This window comes from Leucoraja erinacea, chromosome 9 (assembly GCF_028641065.1).
Source record: "Leucoraja erinacea ecotype New England chromosome 9, Leri_hhj_1, whole genome shotgun sequence".
In the NCBI taxonomy this organism is placed as follows: Eukaryota; Metazoa; Chordata; class Chondrichthyes; order Rajiformes; family Rajidae; genus Leucoraja; species Leucoraja erinaceus.
In genome coordinates, this window is record NC_073385.1 from 53115008 (window position 1) to 53135629 (window position 20622).

At 45.5% G+C, this 20622-nt stretch overlaps 1 protein-coding gene across 3 annotated transcripts in view; it reads left to right on the forward strand.

The window, feature by feature from the left end:
* The window catches only part of pcnx1 (pecanex 1), a 211281-nt gene that overhangs the window by 94169 nt on the left and 96490 nt on the right, over nucleotides 1–20622 (forward strand). For 2 of the 3 annotated variants that reach the window (XM_055640828.1, XM_055640829.1), the window contains exon 7: nucleotides 19958–20090. The exons of the other annotated variant lie outside the window; for it this stretch is intronic. In XM_055640828.1, coding sequence (XP_055496803.1) covers nucleotides 19958–20090 — 133 coding nt within the window. The remainder of the gene's footprint in view (nucleotides 1–19957; nucleotides 20091–20622) is intronic. 3 annotated transcript variants of the gene reach the window in all.

Sequence of the window (20622 nt, forward strand, 5' to 3'; positions counted from 1 at the left end):
TAAATCCTTTTGAAAGTCCGTAGGATAGAATCACATTAGAAAATATGAAATTTGCTGCCTTTTAACCAAGCTAGACATAGATTTCCTGTTAAGTTTCTGTAACAATTTGCACACTGCGTGATCAACTGAAATCGGCAAGTCTGCTCCCTTAATGCAAATCATTTCCTTTGAGGGATATCCTGTGATCATGAAGCATTATACTTTCCCAGAAATGAGCAATGCATCAACATTAATATTAAAAAAATGTAGCTTCAACATTGCATTAGGAGCAGTGCATGGAAGTTTAAAAGATACATAATTGAATACTTTATTAAAAGAGGTTTTATTATTGTAATCGGGTTTAAAGTCAAACTGTTTTTCAATTTATTCAGACTTCATATACAAACTTGAATTAGGAGCTGGAATAGTTACATAGCCTCTTGAGCTTTTCCACAATTCAATAAAGTTATCGCAACTTTATAAAAGATTGATTGGGGCACATTTGGAATATAGGGGGGTTGCACGTAAGGTCATCAGCACAAAGGGCATGACGCACGGAGCAGCTCAATCCTTCTGGAGGACATGGCAGCTTCCGGCATACCCTGTTAACACACGAAACGCGTACTTTCTTACCTGTTAAAAACCGCCGAAATTGTCAATTTTTGAGCTGTAAATAATTGTGGAGGGTGACTGAGCGCTCTGAACCAAATGCTCTAGTATCTTTACTCTGAACCCGAGCTCCAAGGTGTAAGCGGCCGAAGGAGCACATCCCTCGGGACAGCCCCCACTCTCGCCCCAGGGTCAGCGCTGTATGGCCACCCTCCGGCTATCCTCCCCCTGTGCGGCTGCACTGTCACGGGCTATGGAGCAGCAGCGCCCGCGCAAGGGGCCGGTTGGAGCAGGGCCGGGGCAGCAGAGACACGGGGACGAAAACCTGGCAACATCCCCGTCAGTTGCAGCAGAGTTGGGGGCAGTCTGGTCCCTCCGCCCACCCAGAGTCACTGACCGGCACCCCGAGTGTGGAACCAGTCAGCGTGGAGTCCGGATGTTGGGACAGAAGAAGGGCCCGCTGTTCTGGTAGCCATAGTAAATGCTTACCTGACATTCACTGAATGTATTCCAGAAGGGATTGCATGGTAAAAGTATGGGTCACGGGTCGTGACCTGGACTGCCATGCAACCTCCCTATTGTGTGCAGCTCTGGACATTTCATTACAACAAAGACGTGGATGCTTTGAAGGAAGTGCAAAAGGGATTTACAAGAATGCTGGCTGAATTATAGGGTATTAACGATAACGAAAAGTTGGTCAAGTGTGGGAATGGGATGGTAACATGGAGATGCAAGGAGCTGAAGGTGCTGGTTTACATGTAGAAAACATGGTTAACAACTGGAAGTTTCAGCAGGCCTTGGTGGACTGAGCAGAAGTGTTCTACCCTTGGTCTAACTGAAGTAAAGGAGACCTCATGAGAAGCACCAAATGCAGTAGATAAAGTTAGAAGAGGAGCTCATGAGCCTCAGCTTCACCTGGAAGAATTGCTGGGGTCCATTCATCGAGGTGAGGAAAGAGGTGAAGGGACATGTGTTACATCTCGTGTGGTTGCAGGGGACAGTAGTTGACAAGGGTGTAGCAAACCAAGGAATTGTGGAAGGAGTGGTTTCTGTGGAAAGCAGAAAGAGGCGAGATAGGAGGATGTGATTAATGATGGAATCACTTTATAGGTGGCAAAAATGTTGAATAATAATTTGTTAGATGAGGAGACAAGTAGATGAAAGGTAAGTGCAAGAGGAACATCCTTGTTATATCTGAGTGGAGTGGGAGCAAGAGCAGAACTATGGGCTTTTGACTTGAGGTTATCACATTGATGTAGATAGATCCTTCACCCATGTCTCCTTTGTCCTGTCGTTCTGTTCTGGCTCCCTCTCCCTTCAGAAATAGAAAGGATAGTGTTCTCTGGTCTTTGCCTTTCACCCCACCAGCTTCCACATCCTATCGCATCATTCTCTGACATTTCCACCACCTCCAATGTGATCGCACCACCAGTCATATCTTCTCATCCGCACCTCTTTCTGCTTTCCACAGTTACTGCTTCCTCCCCAACACCTTGATTAATTCGTCCCTTCACACCTTCTCTCCTCGCGTATTTTCCCCTGCAACAGCTGCAGAGTCCCTTTAACCCCTCACATCTATCCAGTGACAGCAGCCCTTGCGGGTGAGACAGAGATTCGCATGCACCTCCTCAAATCTCATCTACTGCATTCGGCCTTCTCAATGTGGCCTCCTTTACATCGGTGAAATCAGGCATTACCTAGGTAGCTTTCGCTGAACACTTGTTAGCAATGTTACAAAATTTTGAGATTTTAAAAATCAAGTTTGCAATATATCCCATCAGATAAATAATTTTAATTTGACACCTAATTCACTTTCATACTCGGAAATTAGCTTGTTTCTTATTGTTTTTCCATTGACAACGCAAAAGCTGTGATCGAGGACAGTCAAAAGCCCATAACTTTCTTAAAAATTAAGATAACTGAATGAAATTTTCAGTTATTATAGATTGAAGCATTCTGAAACAAATATAAAACATCTTACTTGGATGACCTGCAATTAAAGCATTTAATTAGTTAATTACATAATTGTGGCTAATTACAAAATTGACCTTTGTGACGGAAATAGTAATAAACACCCAGATTGCCTTGAAAATTAAAAAATGTGATATTCTCAAGATCAGAACTTTAATATTATTGTATTATATGCTCGTCCGTAACAGATCGGTAAATAAATTACAATTTCTAGCAATAGACCAAGTCTTTATGAAGATCAGTTGCGAGCTGGTACATTGGCATATCATAATCAGTAGAATCATCATACTCCTCAGATTGTAACCAATAAGCAACTCTGAGCACCTTGTTTTTCCTCAACTTTTCAATTTGCCTAAGTATCCAAATAACAAACTAATCCCATTCACACAAGAATTCACAATATAACATGATTTTTAAATCTCACTGTTGTGGCGGCTCCTAAGGGTCGTCCCATTATACTGCCGAACCCCTCGGCACAGGAGTGGTGCAGTCCGGAGGCGGTCCTTAGCCGGGGGGTATAAAAGGCAGGGTTTGGGTGCCATTTTTCCCTGGTTTCGTCTTCCCCTGAACCGGGAGGAAATAAAGTATAGTGCTTCTCAAACTGCGGACTACTTGCCTCATTCTGAAACCCACGCACTACATTGGTGACCCCCGACGCTCCATTGTCATCATGATGGAGACAGAACAAAGCCCTACCTCCTCACACGCCAGCCCGACCCCGTCTCTGGACGCGGTCTCCGTGAAACTGCCCAGCTTCTGGACCACACGGCCGCTCATCTGGTTCCAGCAGGCGGAGGCCCAGTTCAACCTGCGGGGCATTACGGTCGATGCCACCCGCTTCTATTACCTGGTGGGAGCCCTCGACCAGGATGCGGTGGAAGAAGTATCGGACTTCCTCGCAGCGCCCCCGGACAATAACAAATACCTCGGCCTGAAACAGCTCCTGCTCCAAATTTATGGACTAAGTAGGATGGAGCGGGCAGGTAGGATCCTGCATATGGGTGGCCTGGGCGACCGGCGGCCATCTACCCTCCTAAAAGAAATGGTGGCGTTATTAGACGGGCACACGCCGTGCCTGTTGTTCGAGTACACTTACCTGCATCTGCTGCCGGCCTACATTCGGTTGCAACTCACCGACGCCTCGTTTACCGACCTTCGGGCCCTCGGGAGGCGCGCCGACGCCATGTGGATGGCGCGCCCTGATGACGTCAGCGCGCTGGGCGTCAGCAGAGACGAGGTCGCGCTGAGGTCGACGCGCCCGGATGACGTCAACGCGCTGGCCGTCGGCAGGCACGCCGATGACGTCAACGAGCTGGCCATCGGCAGGCACCCCGATGACGTCAGCCCAGCAGCTCCCGATTTCCTCCGGTGGGGCGGGGGAGCTGTGGAAGGAGTGACAGCTCCAGCCCGACGGCCCGCTCGATTACCCCCAGCGGCAGTGAGGGGTACTGCACCTGCAGTCCAGCACCAGCAAGCTGCAGCACCACCAGCAGGGGCAGGCAAGCTCAAAATAACACCAACAGAAGGAGCTGGTGCTATTTCCATCAGCGCTGGGGTGCTGCAGCACGACAATGCCGCCAGTCATGCACGTTTCCGGGAAACGCCTGGGCCGGCTGCCAATAGTCCCCGCGGTGGCCGGCCAAATTCACCGCCTTTTCGCTTGGGATCGGCGCTCCGGGACCCGCTTCCTCGTGGATACAGGTGCGGAGCTCAGCGTCCTGCCCCCTTCGCTGGCCGACATTCGTTCCGGTAAGCGGGGGCCCGTCCTCACCGCGGCAAACGGCAGCCCCATCCGCACATATGGACTGCGCATGGTTCCCATCGTGCTCGGCTCCTGCCATTTTTCATGGAACTTTACCGTTGCTGACGTCTCCCAACCATTGCTCGGGGCCGATTTTCTCCGGACGCATTCCCTCATGGTGGACGTCGGGCGTCAGCGTTTGGTCAACGCCACTACAATGGAGCCGATCACGTTGCGCTTGGGTCAACCGGTGGGACGGCCACTGGCGTCCGTGGACTCCCGATACGCACGAATCTTGGCTGCGTTCCCGGACATTCTCACTCCGCAGTTTCATTCAGCAACCCCCAGCCACGGAGTTATATATTATATCCCGACTACCGGCCCACCCCTCCATGCACGAGCACGACGACTGCCACCAGTCCGCACGATGGAGGCCTTGGGGATCGTCCGCCCTTCGAGCAGCCCTTGGGCGTCCCCACTCCACATGGTCCCTAAGTCAAGCGGGGGCTGGCGACCTTGTGGGGATTACCGACGGCTGAACGCTGCAACAACAGCGGATCGATACCCCGTACCCCACATCCAGGACTTCACGGCCCATTTGGCTGGGGCCACATTTTTTTCAAAAGTGGATCTGGTACGGGGTTATAACCAGATCCCGGTTCACCCGGATGACGTACCCAAGACGGCTATCATCACACCATTCGGGCTTTACGAGTTTATTCGGATGCCGTTCGGCCTCAAAAACGCTGCACAGGCCTTTCAGCGCCTCATGGACGGGGTTTGTCGTGACCTCGAATTCGTGTTCGTGTACCTGGACGACATCCTGGTGGCCAGCCGCTCGCAGCAGGAACACTGCGCTCACCTTCGACAGCTCTGTCAGCGGCTCAGCGAGCATGGTTTGGCCATCAACCTGGACAAGTGCCGTTTTGGGGTCAACGAAATTGACTTTCTCGGCCACCGCGTGACTGCGCAAGGCGCGGCTTCCCCTACCTGACAGGGTTGACGCTGTCTGTCGGTTTCCCCGCCCACGCACGGTGCGTGGCCTGCAGGAATTTGTCGGCATGGTGGCATTCTACCATCGTTTCGTGCCATCCGCGGCCCACATCATGCGGCCCCTGTATCAGCTTCTGGCGGGTGGGCAGCAGAAGAGCGTTGAGTGGACCCACGAGGCGGAGGCAGCTTTCGACGGCGCGAAGGAGGCCCTTGCTCGGGCCGTGCTGCTGGTGCACCCGCGGGAAGATGCCCCGACTGCTCTCACTGTGGATGCCTCGGAGTCGGCAGTTGGTGCTGTACTGGAGCAGCTGACGGGCGGAGTTTGGCGGCCTCTGGCCTTCTTCAGTCGGCACCTCAACCGCGCGCAGACCAAGTACAGTGCGTTCGATCGTGAGCTCCTGGCTCTGTACCTGGCTGTGCGCCATTTTCGTTACTTCCTGGAGGGCCGCCCGTTCACCGCCTACACCGACCATAAGCCGCTCACTTTCGCCCTGCAGAAGGTTTCCGACCCCTGGTCCGCACGTCAGCAGCGGCAGTTAGCTTACATCTCCGAGTACACCACAGCCATCCGCTACGTCAAGGGGAAAGAGAACCGGGTGGCCGACGCATTGTCCCGCCCTGCTATAAATGCCGTGTTCGAGGTGGCGCCCGGATTGGACTATTCTGCTCTGGTGGCGGCACAGCTCACGGGCGACGAGGTGCCCACCTACCGGACTGCCATCTCCGGACTCCGTCTTGAGGATGTCCCTCTCGGTCATGGGGGTATGACAATCCTGTGCGATGTGTCGTCCGGTCAGCCGCGCCCCATCGTCCCTGCCACCTGGCGCCGGAGAGTGTTCGAGGTCATCCACGGACTGGCTCACCCATCAATCCGGGCGACAACGGCACTGGTGGCAGCTCGCTTCATGTGGCACGGTCTGCGCAAGCAAGTTGCCCATTGGGCTCGCACCTGCATCCCGTGCCAGACAGCAAAGATCCAGCGCCATGTCCGCGCACCTCTCCAGGAGTTCGGTCTACCTCACCGGCGGTTCGACCATCTCCACGTGGACATTGTGGGGCCCCTTCCACCGTCCCGGGGCATCACCCACCTTTTGACCATGGTGGACCGCTTCACGCGGTGGCCGGAGGCCATTCCGTTGGCTGACACCTCATCGGTTTCGTGTGCTCGTGCGTTGTCCGCGCACTGGATTGCTCGCTTTGGGGTGCCGGCGCACATCTCCTCCGACCGGGGGCCACAGTTCACCTCCGAGCTGTGGTCAGCCATGGCTCGCTTGCTGGGGGTGCAGCTGCACCACACCACGGCTTACCACCCGCAGGCTAACGGTCTGGTGGAGAGGTTCCACCAGCAGCTGAAGGCGGCATTGAAGGCACGGCTCACCGGCCCGGACTGGATGGACGAGTTGCCGTGGGTCATGCTGGGCATCCGGACCGCTCCCAAAGAGGACTTGGCCTCATCATCGGCGGAGCTGGTGTACGGGTCGACACTCACAGTGCCCGGGGAGTTCGTGCCGTCGGCGCCGGAGCAGCAGGAAACGCCCTCCTCCACCCTTCAACGCCTTCGCGAGCGAGTTGGCAGGCTCGCACCCGTCCCGACATCCCGCCATGGGACATTTCGCCCGCACGTGCCAATGGCCCTCACGGACTGCCCATACGTCTTCCTGCGCCGTGATGCCCACCGGACGCCACTCCAGAGGCCGTACGAGGGCCCGTTCCGGGTGCTGGAACACGGGCAGTCGACTTTTGTCCTGGACATGGGGGGCCGGCCGGAGGCCGTGTCGATTGACCGTTTAAAGCCGGCGCACCTGGACATTGACCAGCCGGTGCTGGTTGCTCAACCTCGGCCCCGAGGGCGTCCCCCCTCACGACTCCCTCCACCTGTCACTCCACCTGTCCTCCTGCCGGCCCCTCGACCTGTCCCTCCACCTACGCCCCCGCAAGCCCCGGGATCTGCTGACTTCCGCACGTGGGCCGGCCGGGTCGTGCGCCCGCCGGTGCGTTTTGTGCCTCTGGTTCTGGGGGGGGGTCCTGTGGCGGCTCCTAAGGGTCGTCCCATTATACTGCCGAACCCCTCGGCACAGGAGTGGTGCAGTCCGGAGGCGGTCCTTAGCCGGGGGGTATAAAAGGCAGGGTTTGGGTGCCATTTTTCCCTGGTTTCGTCTTCCCCTGAACCGGGAGGAAATAAAGTATAGTGCTTCTCAAACTGCGGACTACTTGCCTCATTCTGAGACCCACGCACTACACTGTCATGAATTTATATGCCAGATGGAAGAAATTTAAATAAATTCCCATAAATTAATCCAGAAACATCCACTCAAAATATAATCAAAATTATTGTTTTTTACACAATACATGTGACTCAAACTAGTTTAAAAATAATGATCATGGAGAGAGAATAACACAAAATATAGACACGATCGTCCAAAAAAAAAGAGCATTTTAATCATCTTGCTTCTGGAACGCGGTCGATTGGAACGTTGCATTTGCAGTGAAGTTGAACCCCATATAGGCAGGAAAGACACTGGTGGGTCGTATGGGGCCCAAATCACATTTTCGCAACGTAAAATTAGATTAAAACCATCCCAAGAAGCAAGATTACATATAAAATAAATGACTTACCCTTTGTTTTGTCCCGTTCTTGCGATCCGTCACGTTGTAGGCATTGAGGGCGTTAGAAGTCGCTTTTTATTTTAATCAAATTATTAAATTGTCCAGCAAATTAAAAAAAAAACAAAAAAAAAACACGCGAATGGAAGCCCGATTGATTTGTCTTCATCAGCTGGCAGCCCGAGGAAATCCGTCTCACTGTGGTTGCAAGTGTTATTTTCTACGCTGTTGTCTGCTGGGGCAACAGCATGAGTGCAAAAAACAAGAAGCTGGGCAAAGTGGTTAAAACGAGCTAACTCAGTGCTGGAGGGGAGAGTGGATTCTGGGATGGATGTGCCTGAGAGGCGCATGAGGCGCAAGGTGCAGGTCATCCTGAAAAACCCCGGTCATCCACTCCATGTAATTCTTGAGAGTCATAAGAGCACTCGGAACAACAACCGGCTCCTCTCCCTGCCCTGTAGAACAGAGCGGTTCAGGAGATCCTTCACCCCTGCAGCCATTAGATTTTATAATTCGGACAGCTAGGCTGTAGGGGGATGCATTTTTGCATTTTTGCATATTTAAAAGTTTTGAATGTGTGGGTTTTTTGGTTGGGGGCTTCTGGACATCTGAATTTCCCTGAGGGATCAATAAAGTATTTATTATTATTATTATGATGATTATTATTATTATTATTTTCCCCCCCCCCCCCCCCCCCCCCCCCCCCCCCCCCCCCCCCCCAAAGGCGCCAAAGTCACGTACACGGCAGAACTGCAGCGCCACTGAAGGTAGGTACTGTAACATCGCTACACTTGTACTCAGTCCATCAAGGCCTACTGGATCTCCCAGTTACTAACTACAGTAATTTAACATGCCTTGGGTAGTTTTACAACACAGTGGTACAAACATTTTAAATGGCTAATTTAAGATAAGTAACCAACAAACACCTCTTCCTCTCTCTCTCTCTTCCGTTTAACCTGAGTCAGCAGGAGAATTGCTCTTGGAACAATTTAGGTGGGGAAATATGATATTGTTGCCGCCAGTGAGACTTGATTGAAGAAGGGGCAGGACTAGCAACTCAATATCCCATGTTATAAAATATTCAGACGAGACGGATCAAAAGTAAAAGTGATGGTGGCATTACACTGTAGTCATTGACTACATTACTTCTGTTCTGAGAGGATATTCAAGAAGCCTGAAATTAGGCCATGTGGGTAGAGATTAGGAACAAAATGGATGTTTGTTGCTTAGTTGGGGGTGTTTTACGGATCTGACTGTCAATAAGAGGCAGCAGAGCAAATCCTCCGGCAGATATTAAAGAGATGCAATAAAAATATTTTGGTTCAAGAGAATTTTAATTTCCTGAATATTAATTGGGATTTTGCCTTGGCTCAGAAGGATGGAATTTTTGACATATGTTCAAGAGAGCTTTGATCACAGTGTATGGATGGATCAAGGAGGGAAAGAGCATTACTTGACCTTATCTTGCGGAATGAAACTAGGGAAGTGGAGGGAGTGCCCATCTTCAGAGCTGCTGCCTGACCTGTTGAGTTACACCAGCACTTTCTGTATTTTTTTTTGTAAACCAGCATCTACAGTTCCTTGTATCTACAAGTGCAAAATGCTTATCTAGATGTTCTTTTCCTGCTTCAGGAACACTGTAAGGATGTTCATCTAGTGCAGATTAAACAGACAAATAACTAATGGAGGACTTGAGCAAGTTTGCACTCTGCAGTTACCCTCTACAGGGACGTTCCATAGTTGCTGGCTGAGTGGCCAGCAAGTTTGGTACTTCCTGCATTAGAGAAGGATTCCGAAACATGGTGGCATTTGCATTGAACTTTTACTTAAATCCATACATACAATATGGTGTTTTCTTTTTAAATTGCTCCATAATGTACCCAAACAATTCTATTAAACTGCTATTAACCTGGTAAGACATGTATTCAATACATTCATGAAGAGTATGCTTGCCATATTTTGGTTTAGTATTGATTTTTTTTCGCCCCATCCTGTATTAAGGCCTCAGAAAGCATAACAGGATAAATGAGGTTATACTTATATCTGTGGAACGAAAAAATCTCAGTGCTCATGATTCAACTAATCCATTGATTTCTCTTCAACCATTTTTGTGTGAACCATGCAATTGGCTACATTGTGGCTACATAACTATGGCGACATAACACTTTTAGCTACATAATTATTTTCACATGTTGAATGCTGAAATTGTCGGAAAGAATATGGAGTTGTGGTTATAATCAGACCAATCACGATCATATTAAATCACGAAGCAGATGTGTGGGGCCATAGGGGTATATATGTGGGTATATTTGTGTCTACTTGCTCTTGTAGATTCATTTGGGGTTTCTTAACCATTCACCAAAATTTTGACTGAATTAGTTCAGTCTTGCCTTGTTTGGTTACATGTCTCTGAATATGATTAGGCGTTTCTCTGCCTATTCTCCACTCTACACTCGACACTGGGCTGAATCTCAGCTGCCTAATTATGGTTATCGATAATGTCAGGATAAAAAGCAAAATATCTGACACTGGGATCCCTTTTGGCTCAAACTTGCACACAAGCATAATCAATCTGCTTGTGAGATGGCTATTTATCTATTATAATGAGTATTCCTGCCTTCATTTGAATGTTCATTCTGGTATTGTCTCATTCTGATTAGATGCTGAAATTGTCCTTAAACTCAGCAGCTGTAAGAAAGTGGAATTCATGAACTGATTGCCTTTGAATTTGTGTGAATCAGGAGGAACAAAAGTATTTTTCTCCAGTATCTGCAAGAATCACATTTGAAATCCTCCCTTTCATTTCTTTGTCTTTTGAACAGTTGCAATGCTAATTTTTTATGTGCTGGAGCAGTCAAACAGGGGTGTCATTTCAAGTTTTGCTTATGTGTGGGGGGGAGGGGAGGGGAGGGGGAGGGGAGTGGGTGCAAGCGGCAAGCTTGTCTCCCAAGACGATCAAGACGAACAAGATTATAGCCTAGCACTACATCCCAGTGTATAACTAGTACAATAATACATATAATACTTAATTTAATAATATGACAAAAATATTGCACGGTTGCACTCACTAATTATCATGAAATATAATTATCAAGCAAGTAAAGAAAAATAAGGTAACCATGTATTTTACCAATTTACAACTAATTACCTGCTTACCAAATGCCACCAATGAGAAGTTTCACAATAATTTCCACAAAGGGTCAGGCGTAATATGTGTCCAGGGGTTTGAAGCAATTCTTGTCCTGGTGTCTTCTGCTGATCTGTGGTACTGCAGCCATTATGTGACGTACGGTTCAGGATTCCACTGAACCAGAGGAGGTTGTGTAGTTTAACAAACATAAATGCTGATACATGATTTACGAAAATTCTTCAGTGTGTTGGTGTTATTATCTAGTTCATGTGACTGAATCCCCTCTCACACTCAGTAGTACTAACGTTATCAGCTCAGTAATGGGCGTATATCTTTGGGGATGCACGTCCACGATCCTCCACATTATCTCTGAAGGCATTTATTACAGAGGAAGAAGAAAACTTAAACCTCTTACAAAGAGATGATATTGCAGCTTCTCCATAATTAGGTGGTATTTCAACAGGCCAACAGCACTTATCAAGGACACAATTCATTTATCAGGGATTTTTCTTACTATGAGGTCCAAAGAATGAGAACCTTTCAAGGATGTTGTCTAAAACATATGGTGCTGCAAATTGTTTATAAGACGAGTAAGAAACTGTTGATAATTAATGGAGCCGATTTTGTTGTTGTTTATTAAGGTAATATCTCCAAATTTCCCCTTTTCAACTGCCTTTTGAGCTTGTAGAGTTTTTGTACCAGGTTGCTCTTTCAGTCCATGCAATGATCTTTTGTTCCGTTGGATCAGTTTGTCTGCATAAACAATTATAGTAGTGCGTTTCTGTAAACACTCTGACAGTAAACCAAGCTCATGCGACATGCCATGCATTAGAGCTAAATCCAATAGAAACTCTGAAGAGAGTCTTGTCAACAGACCTTCACAGGTTTTTCTGTCACTCCCAGATCTCGTTTCATCCTTCATTGCTTTTTCAAAATGAAGACACAGTGCTTCATAATTTTGCCACACTGCTGAAACTGTTCGAAATGAGCCAGCTACCCAACTGGTGCCCAGAACACGGCCTATTTTGCAAATTTGTTGTTCTAGTTAAGAGGCTCATTGAGACAGTTCCTTTTGATTTAGAGGTGATCTACTGATTCATTCCATAAACTTCTCTCACTGAAACACCTACTGCAATTTCTAATCTGTGATTAAGACAGTGCCAAATTATCACATCAGGGTAATGTTCCTTGAGAATTGTAGCAACACCAGATTTGACACCAAGCATTATGCTCGCCCCATTACTAGCATATGTTACAAGGTTCTGCTTCAAGTAAGAGTCATCAAACCAATGGTTACTGAGACAGTTAAATAGATAGATGCTGAGCAATTGTTGCAGCTTTCTGATCAGGCAGTTGAATTAGTTCTAGAAACATGAAATGTGGATCACCTTACTTATCACTTCACATTTCAAATAAACTATTAGGGGCGGTCTTGATGTTCAGACTTGTTTCATCAATGAGATCAGAATTGTTGCTATTTATCTGCTTGATATGCTGGCAAATTTTCTTTTTCATATTAATGGCTATGTGGTTAATGATCACTGTAGCACTAGTGCGGGAATGCAGTCCAATTCCATTGTCAATACCATTTTTGTTTTGAAGTTCCAGTATGCCAAAGTGATCAGAGTATGGTCTGTCATTCTGAGCTAACTAATATGCAGAACGAAAAATTGAACGTTGCCTTTCGATGCAAAGCATTCATGGTGTCACATAATTTTCCAAGAGCATCTTCACCTGCTTTATATTCAACACCTAGAGCAGCAGTGCAAGCTTTTGATAGTTTGGGATCAACAATTTTTTTTCTGAGGTGTGTACCTCGAGCGGCTCCATAATAGGATATTTTGTACATTTGCCATTCATTTAACAGCCTCAACCCTCAGAAGTGCAAAGTGTCAAATTGCTTATGTTTGCACATGCATTACACCCAAGTTTATCATTCTTGAAGTCTAACCAGTGATAAGTTTATTTTTCTTCCAAGTTTCTTCAGTCCAAACACCTGAACAGGGATACAAGCCTGACTTCGAAACACCATTACTTTCAGAACATTCAGTACATTTGAACTTGGTTAGAAAATTTGAACTAGAAGCAGGCGAAACACAACTTTTGTCACTTTTACTATTATCAGTCTCTTGTACATTATTGTTGTTACACTCCGCAGCTTGTTTACGAAAGAAGGAAGTTAACTTTGTTTGCGTAGAAGCCATAAGGTTGTTAGTGAGAAAAATTAAAGTTGGTATTAGAGAGTTATCTACGGAGTGGCTTGGACTATCACAGATGTAGCCTTAAGTTGTCCCACTTGGGCGACCTCCACCGCGACCTCTGGCGACCTTAAGCGACTTTAAAAAAAAATCAAGGTCGCGGTGACCTACAACCTTCCACAACTATGTGCACGACCTCCTACGACTATGTTGAAGACCTCCCTCGACTATGAAGAAGACCTCCTTCGACCATGTTGAAGACCGGCTTCGACCATGTACATTTTACTCGAGGATGGTCTCTGGCAAATTGGTCCGTGAATGAGCACGACCCCCTTCCACCTCAGAGGACCACACTGAAAACCAACAACGACCAGTGACGAGTGTCTACAGCTCAATTGATTACGTTAAAATTATGTCATGCCTGCATTTTTTTCTCACTAAAAATGCCTCCTAGGTTGTTTTTTAAAAATCATTATGAACCATGCAAGCAGAGAAGGAACTAGTTTGGAGGATGTTAGTAAAAATACAACTACTGCTGTTTGCAGTAGACCTTTTGCTGCAGCAGCCTTTTAAGAAAGGTAGAGCAAGGATGAAGAGGAAGCACAAGAAGAGGTCTCAATGGATGAATGGAGATGATGTGATGGACTGTCCCAGTACACCAGATGACTGGGAGAGAGTGGCGCTGGGCATTGACAAAATATGGACCTTTAAGCACACATGTGGGGCAGTGGATGGCAAGCATGCTTGTCCCTGTCCCTGTACCTCTCATTTTCCTTATCGTACAGGATGGCATTCTGCTGGAACCATTCCTCAAAGTCCCTCTCCTGCTGCCTGGGGAAGGTGTAGGGCATAACCTTCCTCCAGCCCTCCCTCACCACCAATGGGGCATCTGCCACTGATGCTGTGTCAGATACAGGAAAAAGGGCTGCTTTGCTGCCTTCAAATGAGGCAGTGAAGGATGGGGATGGGGTGGTCCAGGGGTGCAGGGGACTATATACTGTACCACCCCTGGTCCTCCCCAACACCTGCATGGCAGTTCCAGGGTTGGGTCTCCCCCTCATGCTTTTTGGTGGGCTACCTCCTCCTGCACTATATGAACATGCCCTCCTGTGGCATCACCTCCTGACTACCACGACCTCCTCCTGGGTGGGCAAAATTTCGACACCTGCATTTTTGGCAGTATTTTGAAAAATTTTAGGAACATATTGTGACATCATCCCTCGCTCCCCTTCACTGCTAAAGCGCGCCAGCGTCCACTTTTGGTGACACCTCTAAAACACAAGTCTCCTCTCCAAAAAAATCGCCAGCTATGAATGAACATGCCTTGGAGTGAAAGAGGTGACGACGTTCTGCTGTTTAAATTACCTTTTTTTTCTACTGACGAGGATGGGTCGATGGGCAGCCCAGAGAAAAAGCTGCCTCACCGACCAGGTAGGGACCTAGAAGTAAGGTTACCTCCTTCCCCCCACAATAAGAAGTCCATTTCTCCGAAAAAACGACGAACAAAATTAACTAAAAACTGAAAATAAAATGAATTAAACGGACGGCTGCTGGTTAGCAGCCGTTCCCCAAGATGGCTCCTCCTCCTCGAATGAATGAAGCGGCCCTGGAACGTCTTAGAATCTCCCCCACCTAAACCGCTGTCTCTTTCCCCCTCTTGCGCAGTTACAGCAGCTTTGCACTAAATTTAACATGGTTAGTAGACCAATACAAATCCTGTTTAGTTTTTAGATATATACAAAGTTAAAGAATGTCCAATCTTTACATAAATTATTATCTTATCTACCCCAACCTTCTCTTCCGTAAAATCTCCTTTATTTAAAACGCTGCCTCTATTAAATTCCCCGCTAGCTAAAATTCTCCGCTGTTTATTGGCTTTTTTTTATAGGGACTCACACCTGCCAAATTCATTCTTTTAACCAAAATAAAAACAGGCTTCCCGTGACTGTGGTAACCAAATCAATGCGGAAGCAATATGGATTGGACTTTTTAACATTTTTAAAATATATATATATAATTCTGCGTTGGGCGAGATGGGTCTGATCCTCAAAATCTGGACGTGGCATCGGTTGCATTGAAAACCAGTGATGACAGTGGTGGAGTGAATCATTAAAAACAACACTGACAAGACGATTTCAGGCGGATAGATTCTTCTTGGTAGAAGAAGCGAGAATTTCAAGGGGCAAGAGTGTTTTATTGACATAAATCCCGAAAGGGGACAATGAGATTCTTACTTGCAGCAATTTCAATTTCCTTGCATGAGTTGAGATTTGATTCAAATTCTCTGTTTAAAATATCCCTCCTTATAACGGTGGCAGGTCAGTGGGTGAATATTCTAAACCAAAGCATCAGTATAATGTACTCGCCTCCAAAGCGGCCCTGGAACGTCTGAGAATCTCCCCCACCTAAACCTCTGTCTCTTTCCCCCTCTTGCGCAGTTACAGCAGCTTTGCACTAAATTTATCAACCAAGTATCCGAGCGCACGGTTTCTCTATTCCAAAGTTCTACCCTCCCCGTCACTCCCAAGGCAGTGCCGGAGCTGCGCTCCGGTGAGTTCCAGCAGCACTGCACCCCTGATTTTGATCACCTCTTTAACACTACCACCCCTCAGAAAGATTTCCATGACTTCCCCACTTGATCTCTTTAGCTTGAACATTGAATTGTATGCTTCCTGTTCCAAAGACATCAAAGCTGATGATCAGGCTACGTGAATATGTAACTGTTGGCGATAAAGCATTCTAGTTTAAAGATTCCAGGACATTATTTTTTTTCTAGGTTTCTTAACCATAGAAAAGCTTGCTCTTTCTCTTCTTCTCACCTTTGCTAATTCTTGTATCAAACGTGCATTGTAGCTACATTTAGAATTTTTTTTCGATAGGTGGGTGTTGAGAATATATTTGGTAGGCCTCATGTTGACATAAATTTCAATAGCAAGCACAGGAAGTAAACTAAAAACATTTCTGAAACAGTTTGTATCCTGTATCGTCATTGGAATTTGAGTCTTTTGGGATTCAAACTATTTACGATTTAATAATGTGCTGATCAGAACGGTATGCAGTACTTTTAAGTGCAGTCTGACCAAGAATTGATACAAATTGCATGCTTATTAATTTGATCCATACAGAAATTAACTTGGTTTATTTTTCCCTAAGACCCTACAAACACGTGGCAAAACTTGTACTATTTGCTGTAATTTTACACCACCTTATAGAAAGTTTTTATCAAATCTAGATGTATCATTTGTTTCTTTACCATTGTTTTCTCTCCGTTATCTCAAAAATCTGGACATTAGATCACGCAAGATTTCACTTATGGTACTTATTGTGCTTTTGTGTCTCTCTACGTTCTTCTGTCTCTCCTACAGCAGGGATTCCGTTATTTTTCTTGCCATTGATAAATGACTGGTGATTAATTCCCAGCGGTGTTCTTTCCCTCTTAAATTTGTGCATTGATATCTGTTGCCCTATTCCCTGAACCTGCACTAATACCTCTGCTACCTCTTCTGTAGAACCTTCCAAATACAAGAAAGTAATCCATTTGGACCAAATATTATATCCTGTTTGATTTGTTCATTTAAAATCTGCTTTTTCTATGCTACAGTGCCGTCCATAATGTTTGGGACAAAGACCCATCATTTATTTATTTGCCTCTGTACAATTTGAGATTTGTAATAGAAAAAATCACATGTGGTTAAAGTGCACATTGTCAGATTTTAATAAAGGCCATTTTTACACATTTTTGTTTCACCATGTAGAAATTACAGCAGTGTTTATACATAGTCCCCCCATTTCAGGGCACCATAATGTTTGGAACATAGCAATGTCATGTAAATGCAAGTAGTCATGTTTAGTATTTTGGTGCATATCCTTTGCATGCGATGACTGCTTGAAGTCTGCGATTCATGGACATCACCCGTTGCTGGGTATCTTCTCTGGTGATGCTGTGCCGGGCCTGTATTGCCATCTTTAGCTTATGCTTGTTTTGGGGCTAGTCCTCTTCAGGTTTCTCTTCAGCATATAAAAGGCGTGCTCAATTGGGTGCAGATCGGGCGATTGACTTGGCCACTCAAGAATTGACCATTTTTTAGCTTTGAAAAATACTTTGTTGCTTTAGGAGTATGTTTGGGATCATTGTCTTGCTGTAGAATGAACCGCCAGCCAATGTGTTTTGAGGCATTTGTTTGAACTTGAGCAGATAGGATGTGTCTTTACACTTCATAATTCATTATGCTACTATCATCAGCAGTTGTATCATCAATGACGATAAGTGAGCCAGTACATTCAGCAGCCATACCTGCCCAGGCCATAACACCCCCACGGCCGTGTTTCACAGATGAGGTGGTATGCTGAGGCAGTTCCTTCTCTCCTCCATACTTTTTCCATCGCTCGGATAAGTTAAATTTTGTCTCATTTGTCCACAAGACCTTTTTTCCAGAACTGCGGTTGCTCTTTTAAGTACTTGGCAAACTGTAACCTGGCCATCCTATTTTTGCGGCTAACCAGTGGTTTGCATCTTGCTGTGTAGCCTCTATTTCTGTTCATGAAGTCTTCTGCGGACAGTGGTCATTGACAAATCCACAACTGACTCCTGAAGAGTGTTTCTGATCTGCCGGACAGGTGTTTGGGGATTTTTCTTTATTATTACTATTATAGAGAGAATTATTCTGTCATTAGCTGTGGAGGTCTTCCTTGGCCTGCCAGTTCCTTTGCAATTAGTAAGCTCGCCAGTGCTCTCTTTCTTATTAATGATGTTCCAAACAGTGATTTTGGTAAGGCCTGAGGTTTGACTGATGTCTCGAATAGTTTTATTCTTGTTTCTCAGTCTCATAATGGCTGTTTTAAGTTTCATTGGCACAACTTTGGTCCTCGTTGATAAACAGCGATGAAAGTTTCCAGAGGTGATAGAAAGACTGGAGGGAAGACTAGGTGCTGAGAGCTCTCTTGTACCTGCATTAAGGAGGCAATTAAACACACCTGAGCAATTACAAACACCCGTGAAGCCATGTGTCCCCAAACATATGGTGCCCTGAAATGGGGGGGGGGGGGGGGGGGGGGGGGACTTTGTATAAGCACAGCTTTAATTTCTATATGGTGAAACCAAAATGTATAAAGATACCCTTTAATAAAATCTGACAATGTGCACTTTAACCACATGTGATTTTTTTTTATTTTTTTTACAAATCTCAAATTGTGGAGTACAGAGGCAAATGAATAAATGATGGGTCTTTGTCCCAAACATTATGGAGGGCACTGTATATTCCTGAGTTTTATTGCTTGTGATTCAATGTTGTGTTACCCTGCTCTATTTCAGATCTATTACTTCTGTCATTCCTTTTTCACCTATCCAACTGTCCTGTCTGCCCACTTGTTTTGAATAAGAGAAGTGTAGCTGGAGGCAGGATGAAAGTGCAGTCCGTATTCTTGAGCATCTAGGTGAACTGTTCCCAGTAGAGCATGGAGCCCACAATTGTTTTGTCAGGTATTCTATGGCTAATTTTAATGAAGCTGATAAACCTGAGTAAAAGATAATATTAAAAATGTCTCTAATACTTGTTGACTGGTTAATGTTCTGTCTAATTCGCAACACGTGACTTTTGGTGGGTTTTTCCCCACCAAATTTTGTTTAGAATTTGTGAAAATCTAGCTCTGAGGCATGTCGAGATTCCTATAAGGAAAGATAGGATGAGATTTTGTTTTTGAGTCGCCGGTGTCTAATGAGTATGGGCAGCACTTCCATGGAGTGGTGTTGCTAAGAGATTGATTACTTAACAGAACCTGAGTATTAGCCTTCATTCTACTACCAAAAAGATTGAAATTAATTTGCATATCCTGTTGCCTACTTTTAAAAGTCATTGTATAAGGTTGCTCTAAAGATCACTTGTAGTAGCTATAACAATAATTATATGAAGAATCGGATTGGTTGCAGTAAACATTCCCTGTTTGTTCAGTTAGACTATAGATTTTTGAGATAGTGTAGAAACAGGCCCTTCGGCCCACCAAGACCGCGCCAATTGCAATCTCCGTGTACACCAGCACTTTCCTAATCTCTAGTGACAATTTACAATTCACAGCAGCCAATAGTTTGTCTTGAGCGTGGGATGAAACCGGTGCACCCGGAGAAAATCCACACGTTCACAAGGAGAAAGTAGACAGCATCCATAGACAGAATCGAACCCGAGTCTCTGGCACTGTAAGGCGCCAACTCCACTGCTGCACCACTGTTGTATGTCATTTCTGATTTGTGCAGAGTTTATCACGTCAGCAGTGGCTATGAATCAATTTGTCATTATTTGTTCATTTCAGCAATTCATTTTCTTCCATTTATTTGACATTTTTATAACTTTTTAAACAGCTGGAGTTAATATTCATAGTTTCGGATGTGTAAATTAGTCTTTGAGTGGCATGTACAATAGTCAATAAGCACATAAGAGTCTCAGCATTGGCATTATTTAACTTTAAAAGCAGCTTGGGCCTTATATTGCTTGCATTTTAAGCTATTTTGTAGTTTTGAAGTTGATCTAGAATAACTCATATGGATTAGGTATTGAAGTTTTCTGCTATATGTGACAGAATATTTTTATAAACATTTCTGCTTTTGTGCAGAAATGCCATTTTATGGGTCGCCTGTGTAAAGAAAGAACCATTTAACATGAATGGAATAGAATTGCTGATCCTGTTTTTTTGACTGAGTTGTTAATGCCTGTCTTGCTTGCACCTATCTTGCTGTGCCAGCCCAATCCACTGATGAGACGGTCACTTTTCGTCGTGAACGCAGCACGTTCAGACGCCAAGCCGTACGGCGGCGAAGGCACAATGCGGGCAGTAACCCCACCCCTCCAGCTTCACTTATTGGATCACCTCTCAGGTATGACCTAAAATGACCATGCAAAGTGCATGTCTCAAATATCAGTTGTGTTTCACTACTTCCTCAGCTCCTTCTGAAACCTAAAGCATGTTCTGTGTCTTCAGCTGCTGCTGCATGACTTCATGAGCATGTTGGCTTAATGAAAATGCATGTTTGTCCGCTGCTTTATGCATAATGTTTTGATGTTGCAAATCTTAGACCAGGGTAAAACCTCCATTTAGCAAAAGTCCTCCAAATCAATAGCTAGTGTTTGTTACAAATCAGTCTAAGAACTCCATATATAGGTCTTAAAAGACGAGTTTGATATTATTAATGTTGTTTTACAATTCATGTTTGTCAAAATCTGCAAACTATTTTTCTCACTTTCCCATCTTCAATACTTTCATGTATTCTATTTGAATTCAATCACTTAAAATTGTTTCTCAGCCCTGTCCACTCTAAAATTCTGTCGATACATGAGTTTCTACTTAATACTTTTTTTGATCAACATGAAATCTGACAAGCCATGGAAAAAGTTGTTGTTAAAGTGAAA